This window comes from Sarcophilus harrisii, chromosome 6, assembly GCF_902635505.1.
Source record: "Sarcophilus harrisii chromosome 6, mSarHar1.11, whole genome shotgun sequence".
NCBI lineage: Eukaryota > Metazoa > Chordata > Mammalia > Dasyuromorphia > Dasyuridae > Sarcophilus > Sarcophilus harrisii.
Genome location: NC_045431.1, coordinates 149022564 through 149048486, shown reverse-complemented (window position 1 = coordinate 149048486; position 25923 = coordinate 149022564). Strand labels below are relative to the sequence as shown.

Sequence of the window (25923 nt, the reverse complement as noted above, 5' to 3'; positions counted from 1 at the left end):
TTCTAAACACAATCCTACCTTGTGGACTCAATAACCTATGATATAAAGCTGATCTGACATAAGTCATATATTCCCCAGGTTGTGCAATCAAATGTCTTCTCTTTGTCCTTAGAGAGAATTGAAACACACACACACACACACACACACACACACACACACACAAATATTTTGTCCCTAAAATATTCATTTGCCCCCTTTACTATGGTAACATGGCTTTATCACAGTTTTTTTTTTTCCAAAAGAAATCTTGAACTCACAGAATTGAAAAAAGAGCCAACAGATATATGAAAGGAATCCCTATTATAATATATGTGACATGTGGTTGAAAATATTGAAAATATTTAAGCCTTTGCTTAAAGATGTCTGCAAATAGAGAAGCTACTAACTATTGAGGCAATGCATTTTGGACAGTTCTGATTATTAGGTATTTTTGTCTGACTTCAAGCCTAAATTTGCATCTTTAATATTTCTACCCCCTGTTAATTAAGATTCTGTTCTGTGAGGCCAAATTGAGCCAGTTTGGCCTCTCTTCCACAAAATATTCTTTCAAATATATAAAGATAGCTATCACATTCCACCTTGCTTTTCCACACACCACTCTTGGCTTTTTCAAGCCAAAAACATGAATTTTTTAGAACTGATTGATTTTCACAAAACATAAACTTGAGACTTTTCACCATTCTGATTGACCTCCTTTAGACATTTTCCAACTCAATAATATCTTTCTTAGCTTGTAGCACCCAGACTGACTATAGTACTTCACATAAAGTCTGAAAAGGGTAGAATATATAGGAATTATCACCTTCTTATTCTCAAAAACTCTCTGCCTTAATGCAGGCCAAAATAAAATTTGTCTTTTTAATCATGTATATTCTCTAAACTTGAAGAAAAAAATCAATGTTAATTATGAATACTTTAGCTGAAATATATATTTTAGCATAATTTTATTTTTGTAAGTGAAATGAACAATTTTTCAATGCTATCAAAACTATTCCTTAAACTAGAAACATTTCATCATGTTTGAAAATATTTTTGTTTGATTATAGCCAAAAATAATCACTTTGTCTCAAACACATTTATTATAATTTTAAACTTGATTTTAAATAATCTTACTTAACCAAATATATATAATAATATTTTCAAAAGTCAATGTAATATCAATTTTAAATGTTCATAATTTTTTTCATTTTTCTCTTTCAGCCTAAATTTGACAAGAAAAATTATTTTCTCTTTGGAATACTGTGTGGCCTCTCCATAGTCAATGGCAATGTTGCCAACCTTCCTTTTCCACTAGCTCTCTACAAGAAACTTTTGAATCAAAAACTCTCACTGGAAGATTTACAAGAGCTGAGTCCTAAATTTGGCAAGTAAATAAGTTATCTATTCCAATGTAACATTTCCTCTGGACTATTCCTCCAATGTCCACTGACAATGACAAGTAGGTTTCCCAGAAGGGTGGCTATTATTTCAAGGTTCTGTAGGTGTCTATACTTCTGACACTACAACTCACAAATTTTTACTAGTGTGTTACCCTTAAATAATTAGCTAGTGCAATAGATGTACTCCTTTTGCAAAGATATTTTCTCAAATCATATAGCAAGAAAAGTAGTTACTTACAAAGCATTTTCCCCCAAACAGGAGCATGCTTTCCCACAAATATACATAAAGTCCAATGGTACTAAGGCATATGTGCAGGGAATGCCAATTGCAAAAGCAATTCACAGCTTTAGAATTGTCCTTTCTTTTTAGGAGGCAAGAGGGTGGGGAATGGAGTCCACTTGAAATTCTCCGAGGGGATGAGCATCAATAAGAGATGAAACTTCTTTACTAAAGTCAATAAACAGTTAATAAACAACAATTAAGCCCCTACTATTTGTCAAGCACAGGACAAATGTCCCTGCCCTTAAGGAACTTGGTCTAAGGGAGGAAGACAACACATAAAGGAAAACTGAAAAGTGAGAGGGATACTAGGAAAAATTTACAGAGGAATGGTGAATTTATGGTCCCATTCTCCAGTTAGAAGAGCATGGATAAAGATGAGTTAAGAGTATGAAGGCAGATGGGATCTTGTAGGATGATGAAATTGTTTGTCCATTAATAAGCATAGTGAAGAAGTAAGGTAATGCAGCCAAGTGAGACAAAAGGAGTCCTTTCCACATCTAAATGTATGAAATAGATCCCTTCTAGTTCTGTGATCCTCTGATACCTATAATTAGGATTTGGAATAATAGATGAAATCAAGAAAAGACGATGGAAAGGAGTAACAGACAGGAAGGAAGATTAGAAAGAAGAGAATCATAGAGGCAAGGGAAAGTATCCATAATGACAGGAGTGGACAACAATTTCAAAAGCAACCGAAAAGTCAGGAAAAATGAGGACTGGTCACAAGTCATCAGAATTAGTAAGTAAAGAGAACTGATAATCACTGAGAAAGCAATTTTAAAATAGTAGAGTTCTAACTCTAGCTTCAAGAGGCAGAAGTTCTAATAGGAAATCTGGAAGGGACACAAAGTTAATCTAGCACAACCACTTCATTTTAGACATGAGCTAACTGCAGACCAGAATAATTAAGTAATTTATCCGCAGTTAGATAATATAAGACCTGGCATGAGAATTAAGGTTCTCTGAGTCATACTACAAATAGACTGATGTTCTGCCCACTAGTCTATACCTGCATTATTTACTTTACATAGATACTCTTTTGTTTTTTAAACTTTTAAAATTATTTTTCCTACAGACAATTTGAAATTACTTCTAGATGAAAATGCCAAAAGCATAGAAGATTTTCTCATGTATTTTTCGGTAAGTACTACTGAAAAAATAGTTTGTAACATATGCCCTCTTGTCACAATGGCTTAGACCAGGGCATCTTAAATTTTTTCCCTTCATGACCCCTTTTCACCAGAGAAATTTTTATGCAACTCCCAGTATATAAATATGTAAAATGCATTTACAAATAAAAAATTTAGTGATAATAAATCATAAATAAAATTATTTTAAAACAATTTTTGATATACATGTAATTTTATCATAATTTAAAGATGAAAACAAATATGTGTACTAATGATGGATGTGTTTGTTTATTTTTACATAAAGAATTAAATCTTGCTAAAATATTTGATACCTTTTACTGTTGCTAAATTTTTTGCGACTCCCATATTCAGTTATACAGTCTCATATGGGATCATGACTCAGAGTTTAAGAAGCTTTGGTCTAGAGTGATCCTTACTAAAATGCTACCTTTTACAATGAGCTAGTTTTTCTTTCTTATTTGGTAGGAAATATGTCTACATAATATAAAATGAAGCACAAATAAGGAATTGTCTAGTTTGTCTGTTTAATGTAAAGAACTTAACTTGATAATTCAGGTTTTAAGAAAGTATATTTTGTAGTCCACATTATTTGAGAATGACTGAGTTGGAAATTTTTTTTACATTTATATTTATTGTTAATAAAAGGACTTATTTAGTTCTCAATTATGTACTATAGATATAGTTATAGCATTATGTTGAGGAAATGGCAGTGATTTGAAAGTTCAAAGACCAAAATGAAAATCATTTAATCACAGAGAGCTGCCTGAAAAAGAGGAAATGTTATATAATCAGAAAAAAACATTTAATATGGAATCAGAGGTGGGGAATTGGAATCTTGCCCATGATGCTTATTGGTTGACTTCGGTCAGTCACTTCACCTCTCTTGGCCTCAGTTTCCTTATCTAAGGTATATTAGAGATGAATGAGAGAATTAGAGGAGTTTATCTCTAAGGTGTCTTTCAGCTCTATGATTTTATGACAAAATGATTTCTAAAGTTTCTTCCTACTCAATTTTATATCTTACGTTACAATTTGCTACTTGGGTGGATCTGAGCAAATCCCTTAATTTAAATTAAACTAGTTTTTTATTTGTAAAATAAATGGATTAGATTAAATGATCTCTAAATTCTTATCAATTCCTTATCTTTATCACTACTTTATATTATCTATATTATTACATTATCTAATATTTATAATTATACTAAATTTTATATTATATTTATATTATGTGGTTTTAGATACACTGGGTTGGAAAAGATGTAGACCTAATTCCAAATGGAAGCTCTGTACTTGTGAACAAAACCAATAGGTACAGTAAAAATAAATATTTGTTTTTAATATTCTCAATCTGTTATTAGGTATTTAATAAATTCACATTACTAATTTCTTGTTTTTGTTAACTGTCTTCAGAAATTGTCTTTTTATTTTTATTGTTATAATTATTATTTTAATAGTAAATTTGTTGGATCATTAGCAATCTATATATAATAATACAAAGGCATCAAAGTACATCTACTCAGACTTAGAATCAATCTTCATTTTTTGCAGGTGCAATATTAGCAAATTTGCCTATTCACCAAAATTTATTTATAATTCCAAAATCATACTCATAAGCACTTTCATAGGCATCATAGAAGCAGGCAGACCATTAAAAAAATTGTCACCTAAAGTGCTGGTTCCCCACTGAGGTTGAACAAGACAATGCTCTGCTTTCTTTTTTAAATTCTCATACTATACACAAGTATCCTTTTCATCTATTTAATGCCATATTTTTCACATTTTGGGAGAGGGGGAGTTTGGATGATTTTGCAGTTTAAAAAGGCTACCAAGCCTAGAGCTAAAGTGCCATCCAGTATTCCTAAGAACAAGAAGGCTGTGATATATGTGCCTTATAGAGAAAATACAATTTGTTCAGTTATAAATTTTAATACTGTTGGCCATGAGTTCAGTATTAACAAATCACACAATACAATACACTAGAAAAAGGAAGAGGAAATTTAACAATCTTTATGTGAGGTCACTCCAAAAAATGCTAAAATGAATTTTGTTAACCAGAGGCTCATAGGAACTTAAACTTGCATTTTCCCTAGGAGTAATGGCTCAATATTCATTAATTTAACATTTGCAGCAATTTTATAGAGCATAATTATCACAAAAAATAAATTTTTTTATATTTAGATATTTGATTCATATTATACTAATGCATAATCCTTTCCTAGTCCAGGATTATAATTTCATATTGGACATTTTCCATTGTGGAACATAATTACTCTCTTCCTACTCTCCTTTTCATCGTTAAATCATCAGCATCCACTATCATTGTCTCTGGAAAGGGTGTTCTAATGGACAGCTCTATTGTTCTACTGACCATTTTTTGCAACTTCCCAGACTATATCCCTTCTCTGCCTACTTCTTCTTCTTCTTCTTTTTTATTTAATAGCCTTTTATTTACAGGTTATATGTATGGGTAACTTTACAGCATTAACAATTGCCAAACCTCTTGTTCCAATTTTTCACCTCTTACCCCCCACCCCCTCCCCCAGATGGCAGGATGACCAGTAGATATTAAATATATTAAAATATAAATTAGATACACAGTAAATATACATGACCAAACCGTTATTTTGCTGTACAAAAAGAATCAGACTCTGAAGTATTGTACAAGTAGCTTATGAAGGAAATCAAAAATGCAGGTGGGCATAAATATAGGGATTGGGAATTCAATGTAATGGTTTTTAGTCATCACCCAGAGTTCTTTCTCTGGGTGTAGCTGGTTCAGTTCATTACTGGTCCATTGGAAATGATTTGGTTGATCTCATTGCTGAGGATGGCCAGGTCCATCAGAACTGGTCATCATATAGTATTGTTGTTGAAGTATATAATGATCTCCTGGTCCTGCTCATTTCACTCAGCATCAGTTTGTGTAAGTCTCTCCAGGCCTTTCTGAAATCATCCTGTTGGTCATTTCTTACAGAACAATGATATTCCATAATATTCATATACCACAATTTATTCAGCCATTCTCCAACTGATGGGCATCCACTCAGTTTCCAGTTTCTAGCCACTACAAAAAGGGTTGCCACAAACATTCGTGCACATACAGGTCCCTTTCCCTTCTTTATGATCTCTTTGGGATATAAGCCCAGTAGTAACACTCTCTGCCTACTTCTTTTCTCTATATATTATTAATCCAATTAGAAAGTAAGTTCTTTAAGGACAGGGACCTTAACACAATGCTTGGCATATAGTAAGTACTTTAATAGATACTTTTCATTCATTCTTCATTCATCCATTGTTCTGAGGATCAAATTAGTTAATGACTTTGCCCCCACTCCAGTTTTTCATTTATTAAACATTTAACTAGAGAAATCACTTTCCCAAAATCTCATAAGCAAAAGCTTATGTGGGCACATGTGCCCACACCCACACCCACCCACCCACACACCCGTGTTCTAGATTTAAAAAGACATAAATGATTACCTAAAATGTGTTATCTGTGAGAAGATCACAACCAAAGTCATCCTTAACCAGATCTGATACTTCCTTCTGATTTCTCAACTCAATATATTACCTTAAAGTTATTTTTTCTCAAGATAAGAGTTAAAAGTTTTTTTTTTTTAAAGAGAGAGTTTCTCTTTATTTTCTGCATCCTTATATGATCTCTCCAAGTCTGATAAGACTTTCCTGAAAAGACAGTTAAAATACCAGTCAGGATTCTATTCCTTCTTAAGATGTGGTAACAATATTTCTATTTTTCTGTGGCAAGGGCTATTGATGTTACATATAAGTATCCAATTACTATTATTCTTTGACAGTGGCCTTGCTGTTGCACCATTCTTATTAAGGTCGGATTGCATAAGAATCATTATTAATAGTTCTATCCTGTCCCTGTGGTTTATCACCTGTTGTTCCAACAAGAGCCCTGTACTCTTGAAATACTTTCTAACTTGCCAGGTGTTTCTATATCCCCTCTTTTGACAGAGTTTCACAAAGTATAAAATTTTTATGTTGTATTTATATTAGTGTGAATTGGAGTATGAGAAAAAGTAACAAAGATGTGTGTGTGTGCAGACACATTATTTATATATATATATATATATATATATAAAAATCATCTTCTTCCTTCCATAAAGGAAAGATTTTATTTCCAAATATATCAATTACATCTTAAACACATCTGTGGAAAAGATTTATAAAGAATTTGAAAGGGGATTCTACAAAGTCTGCGAAAAAGAGATACTCAACTTTTTCCATCCTGAGGAACTTAGGGAAGTAATGACGGGAAACCCAGAATATGACTGGAAAAAATTTGAAGAGGTATGTAATAGGAGAATGGATTCACAGTTTTCTGAATAATTTCTATATCTTCTCAATAAATTTTTCTTTCTTTTCTTTCTCAAGAATTCAGAATATCACCATGGATACTGTAAATCACATCCTACCATTGTGATGTTCTGGGATGCTTTCCATAGATTGTCTCTGGAACAGAAGAAGAAATTCCTCTGTAAGTTATTGCTCTTTATAAATCTAATTTTAATGATAACATCTTCCTTATGAAACTCTATTTATGATTGCTTTTCTTACTAATGTGCCTATTATTACAATCCTAGAGATCACAATCCATCAGCACCTGCCTGTGCTACATAACTCTTGTTCACATCTTCAGGAGAAGATATTATCAAACCTGATTCAGGGAGGAAGGAGGTTTTTTCTTTTTCTTTTTTTTTTTTTTAAGCATCACAAGTATATAAATTAGGCATCTGTGGCAAAGTAGATAGAGCTGAACTTGAAGTCTGGAAGAGTTAATTCAAATCCAATCTCAGATATTTACTATGTGATCTTGCACAAGTCACTTAATCTCTGTCTGCCCCCAATTTCTTTAGTTGCAAGATGGGAATAATAATATTTACCTTGCAGTGCTGTTTCGAGGGGAAAAATGAATGCTAAATAAACAAATAAATGTTAAAAAACATTTAGCACACAGCCTGGCACATAATAGACACTATATAATTCCTTCTCTTTGTTTCCTCCAGATGAAACACAGAGATTCTTTATTCCTTGTTCTTATCATGGGATTAGATTACTTATGATTTTTTTCTATTCATTTCTTTGATGACATGTACATTTCTTTCACAATTCTTTGTGATGTTTTTATAATCACATATGTAAGTCAAAAAATCTTCCATCACTATTTTTGTGAACCTAAACATCAATTGTCTGGGAGCTATAAAGTTCCATTACTTGCAGCCATATTAAATACCCCCCAAAAAAACAACCCCCAAAAAAACTGGCATTGAAAAAAAAGAATCTGTCTTAGAGAGAAGTTTAGGAGCATTTAAACAAAATTTTCCCAAAGCAATTAATTAATCTATGCTTCAAAGGCCTTTTATTGAATGTAATTTTATTGCATTATAATCCCAAAGTGATATATTTAATATTTCTGCTTTTCTGAATTAGTTTGTGCAGTAGTTTATAGAGTTGAATTTATCATTCATCCTCCTACTCCCAAGAAACCTCCCCCACAAAACCAAACCTATTAATTAATGGACTATTTGGAAATGTAGCCATACCAATAATATGTTTTCAGAAAAATCATTATAAGAGTTTACTTACCAATATCCATTACAGAGGATAAAAGTAGAGAAATTATGAAAAGAATTTGACAAGACCCCTCAAAATAAATCAGCATTTACTTTTGATATTCAGTAAAACCCAGGAATAATCAATGTGAATAAAAAAATTTTTTATTGAAAATATGGGTAAATATAGTTCAGTAGTTAGGAATGAAATAGGTTGAAGACTTAGAGAATTTACAAAAGCCTCAAATCTATGTATCATGATTATTTTCTTTGAGGAAAAAATATAGGGCAACTTCAGCAGAAAAAAAAAAAGAACTCTCTTATAGTTTAACATGTAGGAAGTTACTCATTACTAATTTGAGAATTATTCCTGAATCAGCTGTTTATGTAAAGTTAGTTCAGTTTTTAGAATCCAAAATAAAATAATTCAACCAATAAATATTTGTTTAGTGCCTATTATATATTAGCCATTGTACTAACTACTGTGGATGCACAGAAAGGTAAGAAATCATCTTTGCTTTCAAAAATTCTTAGTCTAATACAGGAGACGTTATGAAAACAGGTATGTACAAATTACATAAAGGTTAAATTAGAAATAATCAATAAAGTGAAAGTACTTAAATTAGGAAGAATCTGGAAAGAAGAAAGGAAAGCTAGGAAGTTAAGGGAGAGCTTTCCAGGAACAGAAAAGAAACAGTGAAAATGCCCAAAGTTGGGAGATATTGGGTTGTAAAGGTGTTAGAAAATTGTAACGGCAGTGAGGTGATTCAAGCCAGTTCCAATGGACTTGTGATGGATAGAACCATCTGCTCCCAGAAAGAGGACTGTGGGGACTGAATGTAGAACACAACATAGTATTTGCATCTTTTTTGTTGTTGTTTGCTTGCATTCTGTTTTCTTTCTCATTTGTTTCCCTTTTTGTTCTGATTTTTCTTGTGCAGTATGATAATTGTGGAAATATGCAAGAAGAATTGCACATGTTTAACATATATTGGATTACTTGCTGTCTAGAGGAAGAGCTGGGGGGGAAGGGAGGGAGAAAAATGTGGAACACTAAGTTTTGCAAGAGCAAATGTTGAAATTTGTCTATGCATATGTTTTGAAAATAACATGTTTTGAAAAAACAGCTTTAAGGGGCAGCTTGATGGTGTAGTGGATTGAGTACCAGCCCTGAAGTCAGGAGGACCTGAGTTCAAATGTGATCTCAGACACTTAACACTTCCTACCTGTGTGAACCCGGGGCAAGTCACTTAACCCCAATTGCCTCAGCAAAAAAAGAAAAAGAAAAGAAAATTTTAATAAAAGAAAAGAATAAAATAAAAAAAGAAAACTGTAAAGGTAGGGAGTAAGAGATTATGAAGGCTTTTGAACACAGAGGATTTTATATTTTATGCTAAAAGTAATAGGGACCTGTTTGAAATTTATTGAGTTGGGTGACGACACGATCAGACCTGTGCTTTTAGGAAGATCATTTTGACAACTAGATCACAGTGAAGACAAACTTGGGGCAGGAAACCTCCCCCGCACAGCATTGCAATAGCCCAGATGTGAGGAAATGAGGGTCCATACCTGAATGTCAGTGTCAGATGATAGAAGGGGCCTTATATGAGAGATTTTAAGAAGGTAAAATTGATAGCCTTTAGCAATAAACTGGATTTGGAAGGGTGAGAAAGAATGAAAATGATGACACCCAGATTGTGATGTTGAGTGGCTGGGGAGATAGTGGTGCCCTTGAAGATAATAGGGAAGTTTAGAAGAGAGGAAGGTTTGGAGAGAAAAATGAGTCCAGTTTTTAATTTGTTTAAGATATCTTTGAGACTACCAGTTTGAGATGTCCAGTATGCAATATTCTATTGTGATATATGAAAAGCAGAAAAGTTAGGGCTAGATAAGTAGATTTTTTTTTCTTTTTAATAATAGCTTTTAATTTTCGAAATACATGCAAAGATAGTTTTCATCATTCACCCTTGCAAAACCCTGTATTCCAAGTTTTTCTCCGTTCCTTCCCCCCATCTCCTCAAGCTGTACAATATATGCTAAATGTGCAATTTTTCTATTTGTATTTCCACAATTATCATGCTGCATAAGAAAAATCATAACAAAAAGAAAAAAGAGAGAAAGAAAACAGAATGTAAGCAAACAACAAAAAAGGTGCAAATATTATGTTGTGTTCCACATTCACTCTCAGTTAAGATTTGTATAAGGTACTAAGACAGTGGAATTGATAGAGAAAATAATTATCTAATTTAGTATGGTTCAGTATGATTTATCTGATTCTACAAGGAGATGTTATGGGCCAGAACTTGAAACAAGATACTAAGTGGAATTGAGGAGACAATGTTTAAGTCTAGTTTAGAATTGATTTAATCCTCAACAAATAATGGTTTCCCAGTGATATAATGATTGGTGTGTACTCAGTATACAGCATATAAGCAAGAAGCTCTCAGGGCCAGACACACAAGCCCACTGGAAACTCTTGGGGTAGGAGACAAATTCATTCCTTCTTCCACCTTTGTGCTGGATGGAGAGATTCAGAGGGAGCTAGAGACTGAAGCTGGCAGAGGCAAAGGACTAGTGGCAAGAGCTCTCAAAACCAAGGAGAAAGACAGGCCTTTAAGAAAGCTAACCGGGCCCAAGGAAGGAGACAATATTTGAAAGAGAAAATAAAGGATTTGGACTTTCATTCCTGGCTGCATTTGGGGTGATTACACTGAACTGAAATTAAGGCTGCCTCCAGAAGCCTCTCAAGAAACCTGCTCCCAGAGAACATTGTATTTTAGAGAAGAACATTACAATTCTCCACAATATTCTTTCTGAATTCAGATGGCTCTCTTCATCTCAAGTCTATTGGAACTGGCCTGAATTATCTCATTGTTGAAAAGAGCCAAGTTCATTACAGTTGATCATCACATAATTTTCTTGCTACTGTGTACAATGTTCTCTTGGCTCTACTCACTTCATTTAGAATCAGTTCATGTAAGTCTCTCCAGACCTTTCTGAAATCATCCTGCTGATCATTTCTTATAGAACAATAATATTCCATAACATACATATGCCATAACTTATTCAGCCATTCCCCAACTGATGAGCATCCACTCAATTTTTAGTTCCTTTCCACTATAAAAAGGACTGCTACAAACATTTTTGCACATGTGAATCCTTCTCCCTTTTTTATGTAAATAAGCAAATTTATGAATCATCATCTAGAGATGTAAATTGAATCCATGGAAATTGATAAGCTGAACAAGTAAAATAACATAAAGGAAGAGAAGAAGAGGGTCCAGGATAGTCCTGGTGGATGGTCATAGTTAGCAGTCATGATCTGGATGAATATTCAGCAAAGGATATTGATAAAGAATGGTTTGATAGAAACAAAACCAGAAGAGAATAATGTTCAAAAAAAAAATAAAAGAGAAGAGGATGATTGAAGTATAAAAGGCTGCAGAAGTCAAGAAGGATGAGGATTAAGAAAAGGCTATTAGATTTGAAAATTAAAAGTTCTTTAGTGAGCTTGAAGAAAACAATTTCAGTTGAATTATGGAATCAAAAGAAAGAATAAAAATATAGAAAATATCTAATTAAAACATTCAATTTGACCTATTTAAGGAAGCCATTGATACTCCAAAATGGACAAGACAATGGACTTGATGACCACATCATAAAGAAGTGTAATTGGTATAAATCATAATCTCTATAAGAAGAAACTATGAGTAGAACCAAGAGAATATTACATATAGTAACAGCAACAAATACCCAAATTAATTATAAAGGATGTATGAAGAAAGACACTATCTGCATCCAGAGAAAAAACTGAAAAATAGAAGTGTGTATAGAATAATTTTACATATATATACACACACACACACACACACACACACACACACACTTATTTGTGTCTAATGGTAGCCATCTCTAGGGCAGGAGATAGGAAGGAAATTTACTTGATAACTTTGTCATATGTTTAAAAGGAATAGTAAGTTGTATACAATAGATTTGCAATTTTATGTGTAATCATCATTTTATTATACTATATTTTGGAAATGCTTATTTTATTCTCTAAGTTAAAGAAAATTTAGAGAACATAAGAACTTTAAAACTGGCTGAGTAAACTTTTTCATTATGCACCTTCATCAGGAAAAATACAATTGAAGATACACCCACAATAATGTATATTTATTTAAATAAAGATTACATGCATGTATTATTGTTTTACTAATGATATACATTATGATACTTAATGAATACTCTTTTCTCCCTATGAGGAAAGAATGTGATTTCACCTTGTTATTTCATAATATCCCTATGTAGTTAAGGAGAAAAAGATGGGGAAATAGTGAACATAGTATCTTCCAACTTCTTCATTATTTACTTCCATCAGGAAAATATAATTGAACATACATCCTCAATAATGTATATTTACTTATATAGAATTTACATGCATGTATTATTGTTTTAGTAATTATATATATATTATAAAACTTATGTAAAAAGTAGAAATTAAAAAGGATTAAGTAAAAATAAAATAATATCTGATCCTAACAACTCAGAAAGTCATTGGAATTTAATGAGTAAGGAAGTGACATCATTAGAACTGGTATTAACATTAAAATGTTATCATCATGGTAGTTGTATAGAGAATAGATTGGAGTGGGGAGACTTGAAGTATTGAGAAAAGTTGAAAGGTTATTGCTATTATAATGGTCCAGGCAAGAGATAAAGAGAGCCTTAATCAGAGACAAATCATCATGAGTGAAGAGAAGAGCTCGATAGAGATATGAAGGTAGAATAGAAAAAGTTTGGCAACTATATATGTATATGGGCTGTGGGAGCTTGATGAAAATGACTTTGAGATTGTGAACCTGGATAAATGGACAGATAATGATATTATAAAAAGAAATTGTTCCACCAACAAGTATTAGTATCTCAATTTTTTATATCCTCTCCAACATTTGTCACTTTCCCCTTCAATCATTTTAGCCGATTTGATATTATTTGATAAAATGATATGTCAAGGTTGTTTTAATTTAAATTTCTCCAATCACAATTTAGAGCATTTTTTTGATATGACTATAAATTGTTTTGATTTTTGCTTGTTCTGTACTGTAAACAAAAATAAGAGGGTTCAAATGAACTGGGTTTGGGAGGAAAGAACATTTTAAGTATATTACAACCTTTTCATGCCTATACAAACTATTCTATTCAAATAAAAAATAGGGAAGTGAAGACATTGCTCACCAGTCTTTGTCCCTGAGCACAAATAAGATGTCTGATGTAGTATAAGTTGATCTAGGAGTGAATAGGGGAGACAAAGATATAAGAATGATGAGATAAAGAATTTGGAATATTGCCTGAGCAGCTTCAATGGATTCCTAGGTTGAATTCAATAAATTGGGATTAGGTACACTGATGCCTACCTAATACAGCCAGGTTATTGGTGGGAAATGAAAGACAGGAATAGTGTAAGTAAATGGGTGAAAGAAATATTGTAATTTTGGAGGAGACAAAAGCCCATGATTGCACAGGGAGGATGAGATATGACACACCTCACATTCTAAATGACTGATCATACGTCCTTATGGGTCATGCTATGGCCCTAGTCTAGTATTCTCTAGAGTCCATCATGATAATAACTAACATATTGGTTGCAATAATTATCAATATCTGTCAGTGAAAGAATTAGAACTAAAACATATATATTAAGGTTACTCATGTCAAATCTCTTATACTACTCTAGACAAGCAAAGGGGTGCTTACAGGTATTGACCAAAGAGAAGCCCTGATTTCTTGGAGTAGGCCTCTGCTTCTCTAAGTTTTAGGTTTCTCATCTGTAGAATTAGAAGTTTAGACTAAATGACCTCTAAGCTCTAAATCCTATGATACCTGTGTTCCTTTCAACAAATTCAGTTCAATTCAACAAATATCCACTTAAGACCTATCATGTGCAAGAAATACATGAGCCAAAAAAGTGGATTGTCATGGGGCAAGAGCAAGGGATAACCAATGAGTATCCTGTGTTTTCTATTGGAAACCTTATGATGTGAAAAAAAAAAATGAGAAAAGTTCCCAGATGAACCACCTGTGGCAAGCTTATGGGATAGTATGGACAAGGGTTACTCAGGTTTAATAGGCATAGACAGATTGCTGTCTTTATCGTTTGAGGGAGTATTCATTTTAATGAGATCCCAGATCTATTTTGGATATATGAATATATGTAAATCACTGCATAGGTTCCAAGGTTATATATATAAATGAACAAATGAATGAATGAAAAAACCTGTATTAAGAATTTACTGTGTGAAAATCACTGTGCATACAAATACAAAATGCTTTAGAAAGGAGTTTTTGATTTAGACAGTCAGAGGGATGATGAGAGAAACCATAAGGAAGTAGATTGGTACACTTGTTTTATTAGCTGAAAGGGATAAGGACAGGGCAGGTGAAAAGATGGCTAGAGTACAGAGCCTTACACAGTATCTAGAACATATTTTCATTCAGTCTCCTTAGTTCTTTTTCTGGATGCAGATACATCTTCTGTCCAAAGCCTATTGGGATTGCTTTGGAGCACCGAACCACTGAGAACTAAGCTTTTCATAGATGATCATAGCACAGTCTTGTTATTACGTATAATATATTCTCTAGGTCTGCTTGTTTTGCTCAGCATCAATTCATATAAATTCTTCCAGGTCTTTCTATAATCAGCTTGTTCATCATTTTTTATAGAACAATAATATTCCATTACCTTCATGTATCATAACTTGTTCATCCATTCCCCAGTTGATGGGCATCTACTCATTTTCCAGTTCTTTGCTACCACAAAAAGAGCTGCTACGAACATTTTTGGACATGGGGGTCCTTTTCCCTCCTTTATTATTTCCTTGAGATACAATTCCAGTAATGGCACTACTGGGTGAAAGGGTATGAACAGTTTGATAGCACTATGCCCAAAGGCATAGTTCCAGATTGCTCTCCAGAATGGTTGGATCATTTCACAACTCCACCAATAATGCATTAGTGTTCCAGTTTTCCCACATCCCCTCCAACATTTATCATTATCTTTTTCTGTCATCTTAGCCAATCTGAGAGGTGTGAAGTGGTACTTTAGAGCTATTTTAATTTGCATTTCTCTAATCAATAGTGATGTAGAGCATTTTTTCATATAACTATAGATGGCTTTAATTTCGTCATCTGAAAATTGTTCATATCCTTTGACCATTTTTCAATTGGGGAATGATTTGTATTCTTATAAATTCTAAAACTTGTAAATTATATATACACATATATAAATGTAATAATAATATTATAAATGAAATATATACAAATTATATATATTTTAATATACATATATACTTAAACTTATGAATTCTTATAAATCTTGACACAATTCTTTATATATTTTAGAAATGAGACCTTTATCAGACATTCTGGCTGCAAAGATTTTTTCCTAGTTTTGAACTTTTCTCTTAATCTTGTTTCTGTTGGATTTATTTGTGCAAATACTTTTTAATGTAATCATATTTGTCCATTTTGCCTTCCTTAATGTTCTCTAGTTCTTCTTTGGTCATATATTCCTCCCTTCTCCAAAGATCTGATAGGTAAATTATCCATTGTTCTCTTAATTTCTTTATAGTATCATCTTTTGTGCCTAAATCATGTATCCATTTTGACCTTATTTTGGTATGGGGTGTAAGATAAAAGATCTATGCCGAGTTTCTGACATATTTTCCAGTTTTCCAAGCATTTTTTGTCGAGTGAGTTGTTATTCCAGATGCCGGAGTTTGGGAATTTATCAAATACTAGATTGCTATAGGCCTTGATTATTGTGTTGTGTGTATCTAATCTATTCCACTGGTCCACCACTCTATTTATCAGCCAGTACCAAATGATTTTGATTACTGCTGCTTTATAATACAGTTTTAGGTTTATTTACTGCTAAGCCACCACCCTTTGTATTTTTTTTTTCTCATTAATTCCCTTGGCATTCTTGACCTTTTGTTCTTCCAAATAAATTTTGTTATTTTTTCTAGTTCTATAAAATAATGTTCTGACAGTTTGGTATGGCACAATGCCTAGAATATAATAAGTACATAATAAATGCTATGTAGTTGAAACCAGCTTAGCTATAGCAAAGCCTGAAGAGCATTTCAGGGAAGCCTGGGCAATGTGTATATTGTTCTTCTTGTTCTGTCCATTGTAGTCTGCCTCATATAAATTTTCTCATGCATCTCTGGATTCTTTTTATCATTTCTTAGAGAGCAGTAGTATCCCATTACCTTCATGTACCACAATTTCCATCTTTATCACTTATTGTATTGCTGAGAATAGCTGAGTTATTTTATACCTGATCATTTTACAATATTACTATTACTTTGAACATAATACATTTCATTTGCATCAGCTCATGGAAATCTTTCCAGGTTTTTCTGAGAGCATCCTGCTCATCATTTTTTATAGCACAATAGATTTCCATCATAATTACATAAAATAATTTGTTCAATTTCCCAATTCATGGACATCCCCTCAATTTCTATTTTTTCCCCCGAAAAGATCTGCTATAAATATTTTTTGTCCATTATAGGTCCTTTTCCTTTTTTAAAAAAAAAAATCACTTTTGGGATACATATAGTAGTATTGCTGGGTCAAAGATCATGCATGGTTTTATAGTCCTTTGGTTGTAGTTCCAAATTGCTCTACAGAATGGTTCAATCAGTTCACAATTCTACCAAGAGTGCATCAATGTTTCATTTTCCTTACATTTCTTCCAGCATTTATTTTTCTCTTCTGTCCTATTAGCCAATTCAGTCTTTTGGAGATTTTTATCATGCCATTTCTCCTGCCTCATATATTTTGTTCCCTTCTTTCTTTCAACTGAAATGTTATTCATTCCTGAAATTCCAGCTCACAATTCCAGTTTCTACATGACTTCTTGATGACTAAAATTCCCATTTACTTTGTCTTATTTGTCAGCTAAGTACATACTACAACGTGAATCTTTTGCAATATTAAACTCTGTAATCTCATTACCATTTCATGTATGAATGACTTGTATACTCATCTAGATTATAAGCTTCTTGAGGGCAGGAACCATGAACTATACTTTGTATTGTTCCTGGTACTTAAAGTATAAAAAATGTACATTATTCTATATAATTGCTAAATGAACAAATGAATTTTCTTCTCTGTACTTTGAGTTTGTGCTCAGTCATTGAAAAACTACACTTAATTTTGTTTTCTTTTAAAGTGTTTCTTACAGGAAGTGACAGATTTCAAGCTCGAGGAGTAGAGAATTCGGGAATTAAATTTTTCTGCCCTGACTCTTCAAGGGAAGAAGATCCCCCAAAAGCACAAACCTGTTTTAATATTCTATACCTCCCAAAATATTCTACAATGAAAAGAATGGAAGAAGCCCTTCAAACAGCAATCAGAAACAACAAAGGATTTGTTCATTTGACCTAGAATTCAAATATTTGAGGGAAAAAGGGATATAGGAACTGAAAATGCACAGTAAAAATGACCACACCAGTAATTTAATATATTCATGACTTTTTGAAAAGTGAAAACATAATTGTAATGAAAAATTACATGCTTCATTCCAATTATTATATCTTTAGTATTTAATGCAGTGCTTTTGATGTAAAATATGCTTATTATGGTACTCATGACTGTTGAATAAAATGAATAAGATGAAATGATGATATCAATATAAAAAGGAGTAATTATAGGAGTTGATTCAAGGAAGGACTAGCTCAGAAGAAGAGACAAAGAGTGGAGCCTGAAGAAGTGTTCAGATAGAGGATCTGGATGGAAGAGTGAAAAGTTCTTAGAGATCTGCCTTGAGTGAAGGAGATAGTGCTGGAAGTAAATTCATGTAGGGTAAGGAGGTTAGCCTGTTTTTGTCTTGTGCAAAAAATTACTTTTTAGGTTTTTGTTTTCTTTTGTTTTTTGTCTTTGCCACATATTTCTCTCGAATGATTATATATAATCATAGATCATTAGCATATTTATATTACTGATCCATTATGATTAAAAACTTATTGGTATAAGAGCTATGGTACATTTTTTGTTTCAACAATAAAAATTCATACTTAAATAGTATCTTACAATTTATTAAACATTTTCTTCACAACAACTCTGTAAAGCAGTTAGCACTGGTATTTTCTTAACTTTACAAAATGAGGAAACTGGAACTCATTATAAACAGCAGAAGACTAGGAGTTTGAGTCCCACTATTACCGGGTTATGTCGCAAAATAATTGTTTATTGAGTGTCAAAGACACTCCCTAACATTTTAAAAAGGTATATACATATTCAAAACAGAACAAAACAGAAACTATGGTTGGTAGCATAAATTTAAAAACTATATCTCTCACAGAAAGTAATGAAACTCCTGCTCTTCTCTAACAGTTTCTTCCTGGAATCTTTTCTAGTTTTCTCTGCATGTTCTTAAGCAAGAAACAAAGGATTGATTTTTTTTAAAGAAAGCACAGCTTATTTGCTGTTTTACTAACATATTACTTCAAATGAGCATTATACAAGATTACTTATGTTAGTCTCTGCTTTTCTCCAAACTTTCTCTTAATATGTGGATGTGAAATTCAGTCGAGTAAAATTTAGGTCAATGGTTAGAGTTGGTCATTATTTCTACACAGTATCAAAGCAACTGTAACATAACATAAAGAATACTGGTGGGAGTAAGTCTTGGCTGTCACCTGGCTTTGTGACTGTTTAACAATCCCTTTCACCTTTGGCTCGTTTCCTCATTATAATTCTACTTAGCTAGGTGGCACAGTGGAGTAATAGTTCTTCACAACTCACCTAATTCTAATGAGAAAAACAATTTATTATTGTTAAATAGAAAAATGTTCTCAAATTGTGTAACATTTTACTTCTATGGTGTGGTGTTCTCTTCTTTTTTATAATATAAGATCGGTCTCTCTGGGAGCAGGTTTCTTGGGGAGGTTTTCTGGAGGCACCCTTAGTTTCAGTTCCATCTAATAATCACCTCAAATGCAGCCAGCTGATAAAATCCAAACATTTTCTCCTTCCAAGTCTTGTCTTTTTCCCTGGGTCCGGTTAGCTTTCTTAGAGGCCTCTCTCCCTCCTTGGTTCCAAGAGCTCTTGCAGCTTGTCTTTTGCCTCTGCCAGCTTCTGCCTCTAGCTCAACTCCAATTCCTGGCAATCTCAATCTCCAACTGATGCTCCCCTCTCAATCTTTTCAACTAAACTCTCCTGAGCTCAGCTGTTTTTATGCTCTTTTAGAGGTGCAAACTCAAAGGTTGACTCCTCTGAGAGTGGGATTATGGGAGGTGTGAATTTGGATATCTCACACTGAACCCTGAAATCTCCCAAACGTGTGAACTCTTGAAGGTGTTAAGTATTGTTTTCTATCAATTCCATTGAGTTATAACCTTGTTTCAAGTTCTGGCTCATAACACTATGATGCATTTGATCATATTTGCCCAGTCTTCTGATTCCTTTCTCATAACTATTAGGCATTGCTTTGTTACTCATTTCATCATTACTACATTCTGCCAGATATTGTTACCTTAGAATGTGTTATTTCCCTCATTGTATTATGAGTTCCCTGAGAAAAGAGGACCTATTTTATACTTTTTATCCCCAAGGTAACAGATCAAAATGGAGTGAGTGCTAATTTTGGAGTCAGGAAGAAGTGGTTTAAAAGCTATCTGAAATTCTGGCTTTCTGATCCTGATAGCCTCTTTAACTTTTTTCCTTTCCTCTTTAACTAAATTTCCTTAGCTGAAAAATGAGAATGATATAGAATCTACTTCACAAGGTGTTATAATCAATGTTCTTGAAACAATTTTCCAAACTTGAAATTACATATAACTAAGTTGTTAGGGAAGATCGTCAATAAATATTTGCTTATCTATTGATTGCATGTGCTAAACTTTACTTCAAGTTGCTCATAGGAATTGCCATTTAAAGATAAGAATTAAAGACAAGAGTTATTGCTAATTATATCGATCCAAATTTGTAGATTATCTCTAAATGCTGTTCTAGAATCCTCTGGCCTACTTTTCTTCTTCCAAGATTTCTCTTGAACTGAATAATCTATGTTAGCCCATCCTGGGTGACTCTGGAACTGGTCAACGCTGTTTCTTTTCCCATTAGTAGGGTGATGCTGTGAAGGTGTGCCTAGCAATTGCACCAGGATACATACCTGTTTATTTCCCTAGTATACTCCAGATGCAAATGCAAATGATCACACTAAGTTAGGGAAGGGAGAACTGATTAAAAGTGACCTTGATTGTCTTGACTGGGCCTGCAAAGAACTTCATTAGGAGACAAGTACAAAGTAATAGTTGAGAGGCAATATAAGCAATAGAAAGAATACTGGATTTGTAGCAAAGGAGCTGGGTTGAAAATCTTAATCTGACCCTTAATACCTATGGGACAACCAGGCAAGTTACATGATCTGTGACTTTTATATATCTTTATATCTCTCTATATGTATGTATGTATGTAAATATAATAGGACAGATTAAATGACCAACAAGATTCCTTACAGCTCTAAATCTATGATCTTTTCACTAGCAGAATATGATACTGTACTTCTTTAAATTCTAGAATGTATTATTCAGGGCAAAACTTATTAAACAGAGCAAATTTTTTAAAAAAATATGATCACAATGCTACATGGTTTCAAGAACAGATTGGATCAGAATAACTAGTTTTGCTAAATAGTTTCATCAAATGAGATAATGTACTTAAAGTGCATTGACAATCTTAAAGGCTTAGACAAATGTCAATAATTTATCAAGGGAATGCTATAGATAGAATTTAGATCCTTGCAAAGTTATTTTAATTTTGTGAATAAGTTGGAAAGACCGTAAGCCAGATAATTCAGGTAAAATTGGTTGCATCATCAGACCTAAAAAGCAAAACCATAAATTGCATTTGTTTTGTATATATTTATATTCATTGCCTGTCTCATTCTTCATATTTGCATCCCTAGTCTGTAGTATATTGCCCAGCACATCATGAGAACTTAATGTTTGATTGTGTAAGTTTAGAGGTATAGTTAATTTTAGATGTAAGTTAAAACTTATATATCTAGACTCTCCAAAAGTGGGCATGGTTATATATTCTTCAGAAATTGATTAATCACTTGTTGGAGCTATTGTAGAGAGAACAGGTATGAGTTGGAATAAATGGATTTTTAAGTACTTTTCTTAGGGATAAAATACTGCCTCTGTAGTCAGAAAGATCTGATTTCAAAACCATCCTCAATTATTAGAAAGTGACAAACTCTTATTTCCTTAACTACAAAATGGGATTAATAACAGTACCTTGCAAGACTGAGGATCAAATGAGAATATTTAAAAAGTATTTGGCATAGTATCTGGCATATATAAATGGACGTCTACTACTCTCCACTCTTACAACTCTTGACATTGTGAAGTAGACAATAGCATAGCAATTCAGATGAATATCAGCATTTTGATCATGCCATTACTTTGTAAAAATATCCCTTAAGATCAGAAACTATCATTTAGTAATCATCAGATGTTTGTACTTTGTCTCTTACTCAACATTGGGAAATGGCCTAGAGGCAGCAGGGAGATCTGTTTAAACTGCGCCTTCGATACTATCTGGATGAACCTGTACAAATTTACTAAATCTGTTTTCTGTTTTCAAGTCCTTTCTAACTATAAATCCATCATCTCTTTTTTTTAAACCTTTTAAAGTGGTAAAGAGCTTTATGTAATGAGTACTTCTGATGTAACATCTAAAATTTGGAATATTCCTTCAAATTCTCTTTAGCAAATAGTTTGTAACTGACCATATAAAAGTTCCAACCTAGCTTTTAGAGCAAGCTTTTTCCAAGCTGGTTCCAATCTCCCTTTCCGACATTATTAGTTTTCCAATCCCACTCTATAACCCAGTCTGACTTTGCTATTCCCTGGACATTATCTTTCCACCTCCCTTCTGTGCATCAATGTCTAAAAAGGCTCATTGCCTCATCTCTATCTCAGAACCTATTATTTACCTCAAAACTGTGCCGAGTATCACTTTCCAATGCTTGGCTTTTCCTCATCTCCCCAGCTACCAATATCCTCAATAATGATATATATAAAAAAAAAAAAAAACCAAAAACCTTATATTTATATACAGGGTAGGTCGGTGACAAAGTATGTAACAGGCTGGGTCTGGAGTCGATTCAAATCTGACCACTTATTAGCAGAGTGACCCTGGACAAGTCACTTAATCCTGTTTGCCTCAGTTTCCTTAACTGTAAAAGGAGCTGGCAAATCATTTCAGTCTCTCTGCCAACAAAACCCCAAATGAAGATAGCTGGACATGACTGAATAATATTTATATGTATCTTCTTTTCCCTATTATAAGGTGGAATTCCTTGAAAAGCAGGAATTTTCATTTTTATCCTGGTATGCTCTCACATACAAACATAGTAAATATATATTTGCTGATTTATGTATAATTGTTTTTCACAAGGCATTTCTGGAAATAAAAGCACAAAATAGAATTTCTGCTTTATATATCAATTTCTACTTTATTGTAAACTTTTTATATGATTAATCCAAATGAATATATCTAAAACTATTTAAATAAACACATTATTTGGTGTAGGGTCTTTGAAATTTGATATTTTTATTATTATTTTCCATTGCCCAAAAGCCTTTAATCAATTAACCAAAATAATCCAACATTTTGATAAATATATTTAATTTTAATTGAGTATAATATCAAAACTAAAAGTCAAGCATTTATAGAAATTAAGATTAGGGTTGTTAAATCCAACAAGATAATATAATACAATGAATATAGGGATTCCTTTCCTCCCTCCTTCAACCATGGAAAAGAAGGCAAAATAAAAAAGCTCACTTTTATCTTCTATGAAAATGAGATTATTTCAGTGTAATAAGAATTAGGTAGAGTAAAATAAAAAAATCACTTTTCTGCTTAAATGTAAATCACATGGCCTTACTACATAGTTTCTCAGGATGGCCTCTGCTTACATTAATTGTGTCTGAAGAGTTTAATACCCATCCAAGTCCAGAGGTGGAAGAACACATAAACTGGTATAGTAATTGGCAAGAGAAGACTGTAAAAGCACAGGCTGCTTGTGCTGGTGCAACCATGGGGAAAATTTTCTTCTACAGAGGCGGAATAAAACAGTCCAGCTAAAGAGATCAAAGGAATAAGAACAGTCAATGTGGGTAAAGACAGAAACATTTTCCTTGACTGCTTATCTCTTCTTTCTCCTAATGTACTGTGTCCTGGAGTTTGGTTTCTAATAAGAACAGACTACTCTTGTTCTTTTTCTTCTTGTTGCTTATTCTGGTGTATCATTCTTGCTGCCTGTGGTATCATATTAGGAATACCATCAATGATTGGATAAGCAATTCCCAGTTCTTCATTAATCAGTTCATTTGTTGACATTTCATACCTAAGCAAAACAAAGAGTATGAATAAATCAATTATTTGTGTTTAAAAAAAAGTAGAATGCCTGCCTAGAAGGTGGTTGTAAATAACTCATTTATCCAGTTCTGTCCTGTAAAGAGATTACTGTTCTAATCCAGTCTAAATTTAAACTCTCCCATGCATAGCTAAACTGTTACATAATTTTCCCACTTCAGATTGTTCCCTCTCCATATAAAGTCATTTTTCTTTTCCTATTTTTATTATACCTTTTCAGATCTGCCTTTGTTCTGTCAGGCTACACAGAAAATACCAAATAACTCTGCCTACCCAAAACAATTTCATCCCTTTTAAGGGAAGCATAGCACAGGGACAATCAGAAGTAACCAATTTAAATGTTGTCTCAAACACTGACTAGCTCAGTTGATATGGGTTAAGTCATTTCTCTCTCTCTCATATATATATATGAGAGAGAGAGAGAGAGAGAGATTTTATATATATATATATATATATATATATAGAGAGAGAGAGAGAGAGAGAGAGAGATTATTATATAGAGAGATTATATATAGAGAAAGATTATTATATATAGAGAGATAGATTATTATATAGAAAGATTATTTTTATATAGAGAGAAATTATTATATAAGAGATTATATATATAGATTATTTTATATAGAGATTATATATAAAGAGATTATTATATAGAGATTATATATAGAGAAAGATTATTATATATAGAGAGATTATTATATATTATATTATATATTATATATATATTATTATATATAGAGAGATTATTAATCTCTCTCTATATATAATAAAGATTATTTTTTATATAGAGAAAGAGATTATTATATGTAGAGAGAGAGAAATTATTATATAGAGAGATTATTATATAGAGATTATTTCTTATATAGAGATTATTATATAGAGAAAGATTATTTTTATATAGACAGAGATTATTATATATAGAGATTATCTTTATATATATATAGATTATTATATATATATATATAGAGAGAGAGAGAGACAGAGAGAGAGAATATATAATTATATATATATATATATAATTCATCTGTCAATGGAGATCACAGGCTTGTTTGGCAACCTTATTATTGAGCAAGATGCTTTGTACGTAATTCCTATTTGAAGGACGTAGCATGCACACAAATACAAAGTAATTTCTAGAGGCAAAAAGTACTAATAGCAGGGAGTATCCGCAAAGTCCTCCGTAGGAAATGTCATCTAAGCTGCGCGGGGAAGGAAACTAATTAGTATAAGAGACACGTAGGTAGAGATGTGGATACAGACCTCACACGCTAACTGGCGGCGTGACCCCGGTAAGTCACCTGACTACTTTTCTTCACCTGTAAAATAGGAATAACGGGCCCTATCTCGTGGGGCTTTCACGAGGAACTAATTGTGAAGCGCTTCACATAGCGCCTGGCACACAGTAAGTGCTACATAAACGCTAGCTATCCCTATTTTAATTATTAAATAATAAAGTCCAGGAGGGTCACCTAGTCTAACCCCCATATAGAAATGAGACGATTTGCTAAGGCCACGCCGGCGGTTACTGGAGATGGGTTCTGAACACAGGCGCCCCGGGCCTTCTCCCTCCCCCCCTCCCATTCTTCCTTTACGCGTTCCCACACACTGCCTGAGGCTATCGTTAGTCACTTAAACCCTTATACGCGAGGGGTGCCTGGGCTTCTTCCCGGCTCGGGGACCGGAAGGGACTGAGCTCGCTCCCGCCCCCGGGCTCCCCGCAAGACGCTTCACCTCAGAGGCTTCTTGGAGAGCGGGCACACCAGGACATCCAGCAGGGCCGCGTCAAAGCCCGAGGGAGGCGAGGCCTGGCTCGGCCCTGCGCTGTCCGAGGCCGGCCTGGGCCCCGCCAAATGCACCGCCCTGCTCCAGGCTGCCGCCCCAACGGACGCTGCTAACGGCCGCCTCCCCAGCAGCGCAGACGTAACCTGTCGGCAAGGCCCGCTCAGCATGGCACCTCGCGCAGCTGGGAATCCAAGGCGGCCTCGTTCTCCCCCACCTCCGGTTCGCTCGCCGGCGCCACGCCCCTTCCGCCGGGTTCCTTCCGGTGCCCTGAGGAAGGAAGTCCCCCGCGCGCT

The 25923-nt window shown here is 33.6% G+C and overlaps 2 protein-coding genes across 3 annotated transcripts in view; one reads left to right on the top strand and one right to left on the bottom strand.

Annotated features, from left to right (window-relative positions):
* Positions 1 to 18484, top strand: part of HERC6 (HECT and RLD domain containing E3 ubiquitin protein ligase family member 6) — a 67314-nt gene extending 48830 nt beyond the window's left edge. For both annotated transcript variants that reach the window (XM_031944008.1, XM_031944007.1), the window contains exons 18-23: positions 1201 to 1363; positions 2738 to 2802; positions 4052 to 4122; positions 6947 to 7130; positions 7215 to 7317; positions 17631 to 18484. In XM_031944008.1, coding sequence (XP_031799868.1) covers positions 1201 to 1363; positions 2738 to 2802; positions 4052 to 4122; positions 6947 to 7130; positions 7215 to 7317; positions 17631 to 17845 — 801 coding nt within the window. In that variant the 3' untranslated portion in view covers positions 17846 to 18484. The remainder of the gene's footprint in view (positions 1 to 1200; positions 1364 to 2737; positions 2803 to 4051; positions 4123 to 6946; positions 7131 to 7214; positions 7318 to 17630) is intronic.
* A 4520-nt stretch (positions 18485 to 23004) lies between these two features.
* Positions 23005 to 25822, bottom strand: PYURF (PIGY upstream reading frame). Its single transcript, XM_003772860.4, has 2 exons — positions 25580 to 25822; positions 23005 to 23822 (listed from the first exon to the last, which is right to left on the bottom strand). The coding sequence occupies exons 1-2, from the start codon at positions 25795 to 25797 to the stop codon at positions 23681 to 23683; spliced, it is 360 nt and encodes a 119-aa protein (XP_003772908.1). The 5' UTR covers positions 25798 to 25822; the 3' UTR covers positions 23005 to 23680.
* Positions 25823 to 25923: the final 101 nt, after the last annotated feature.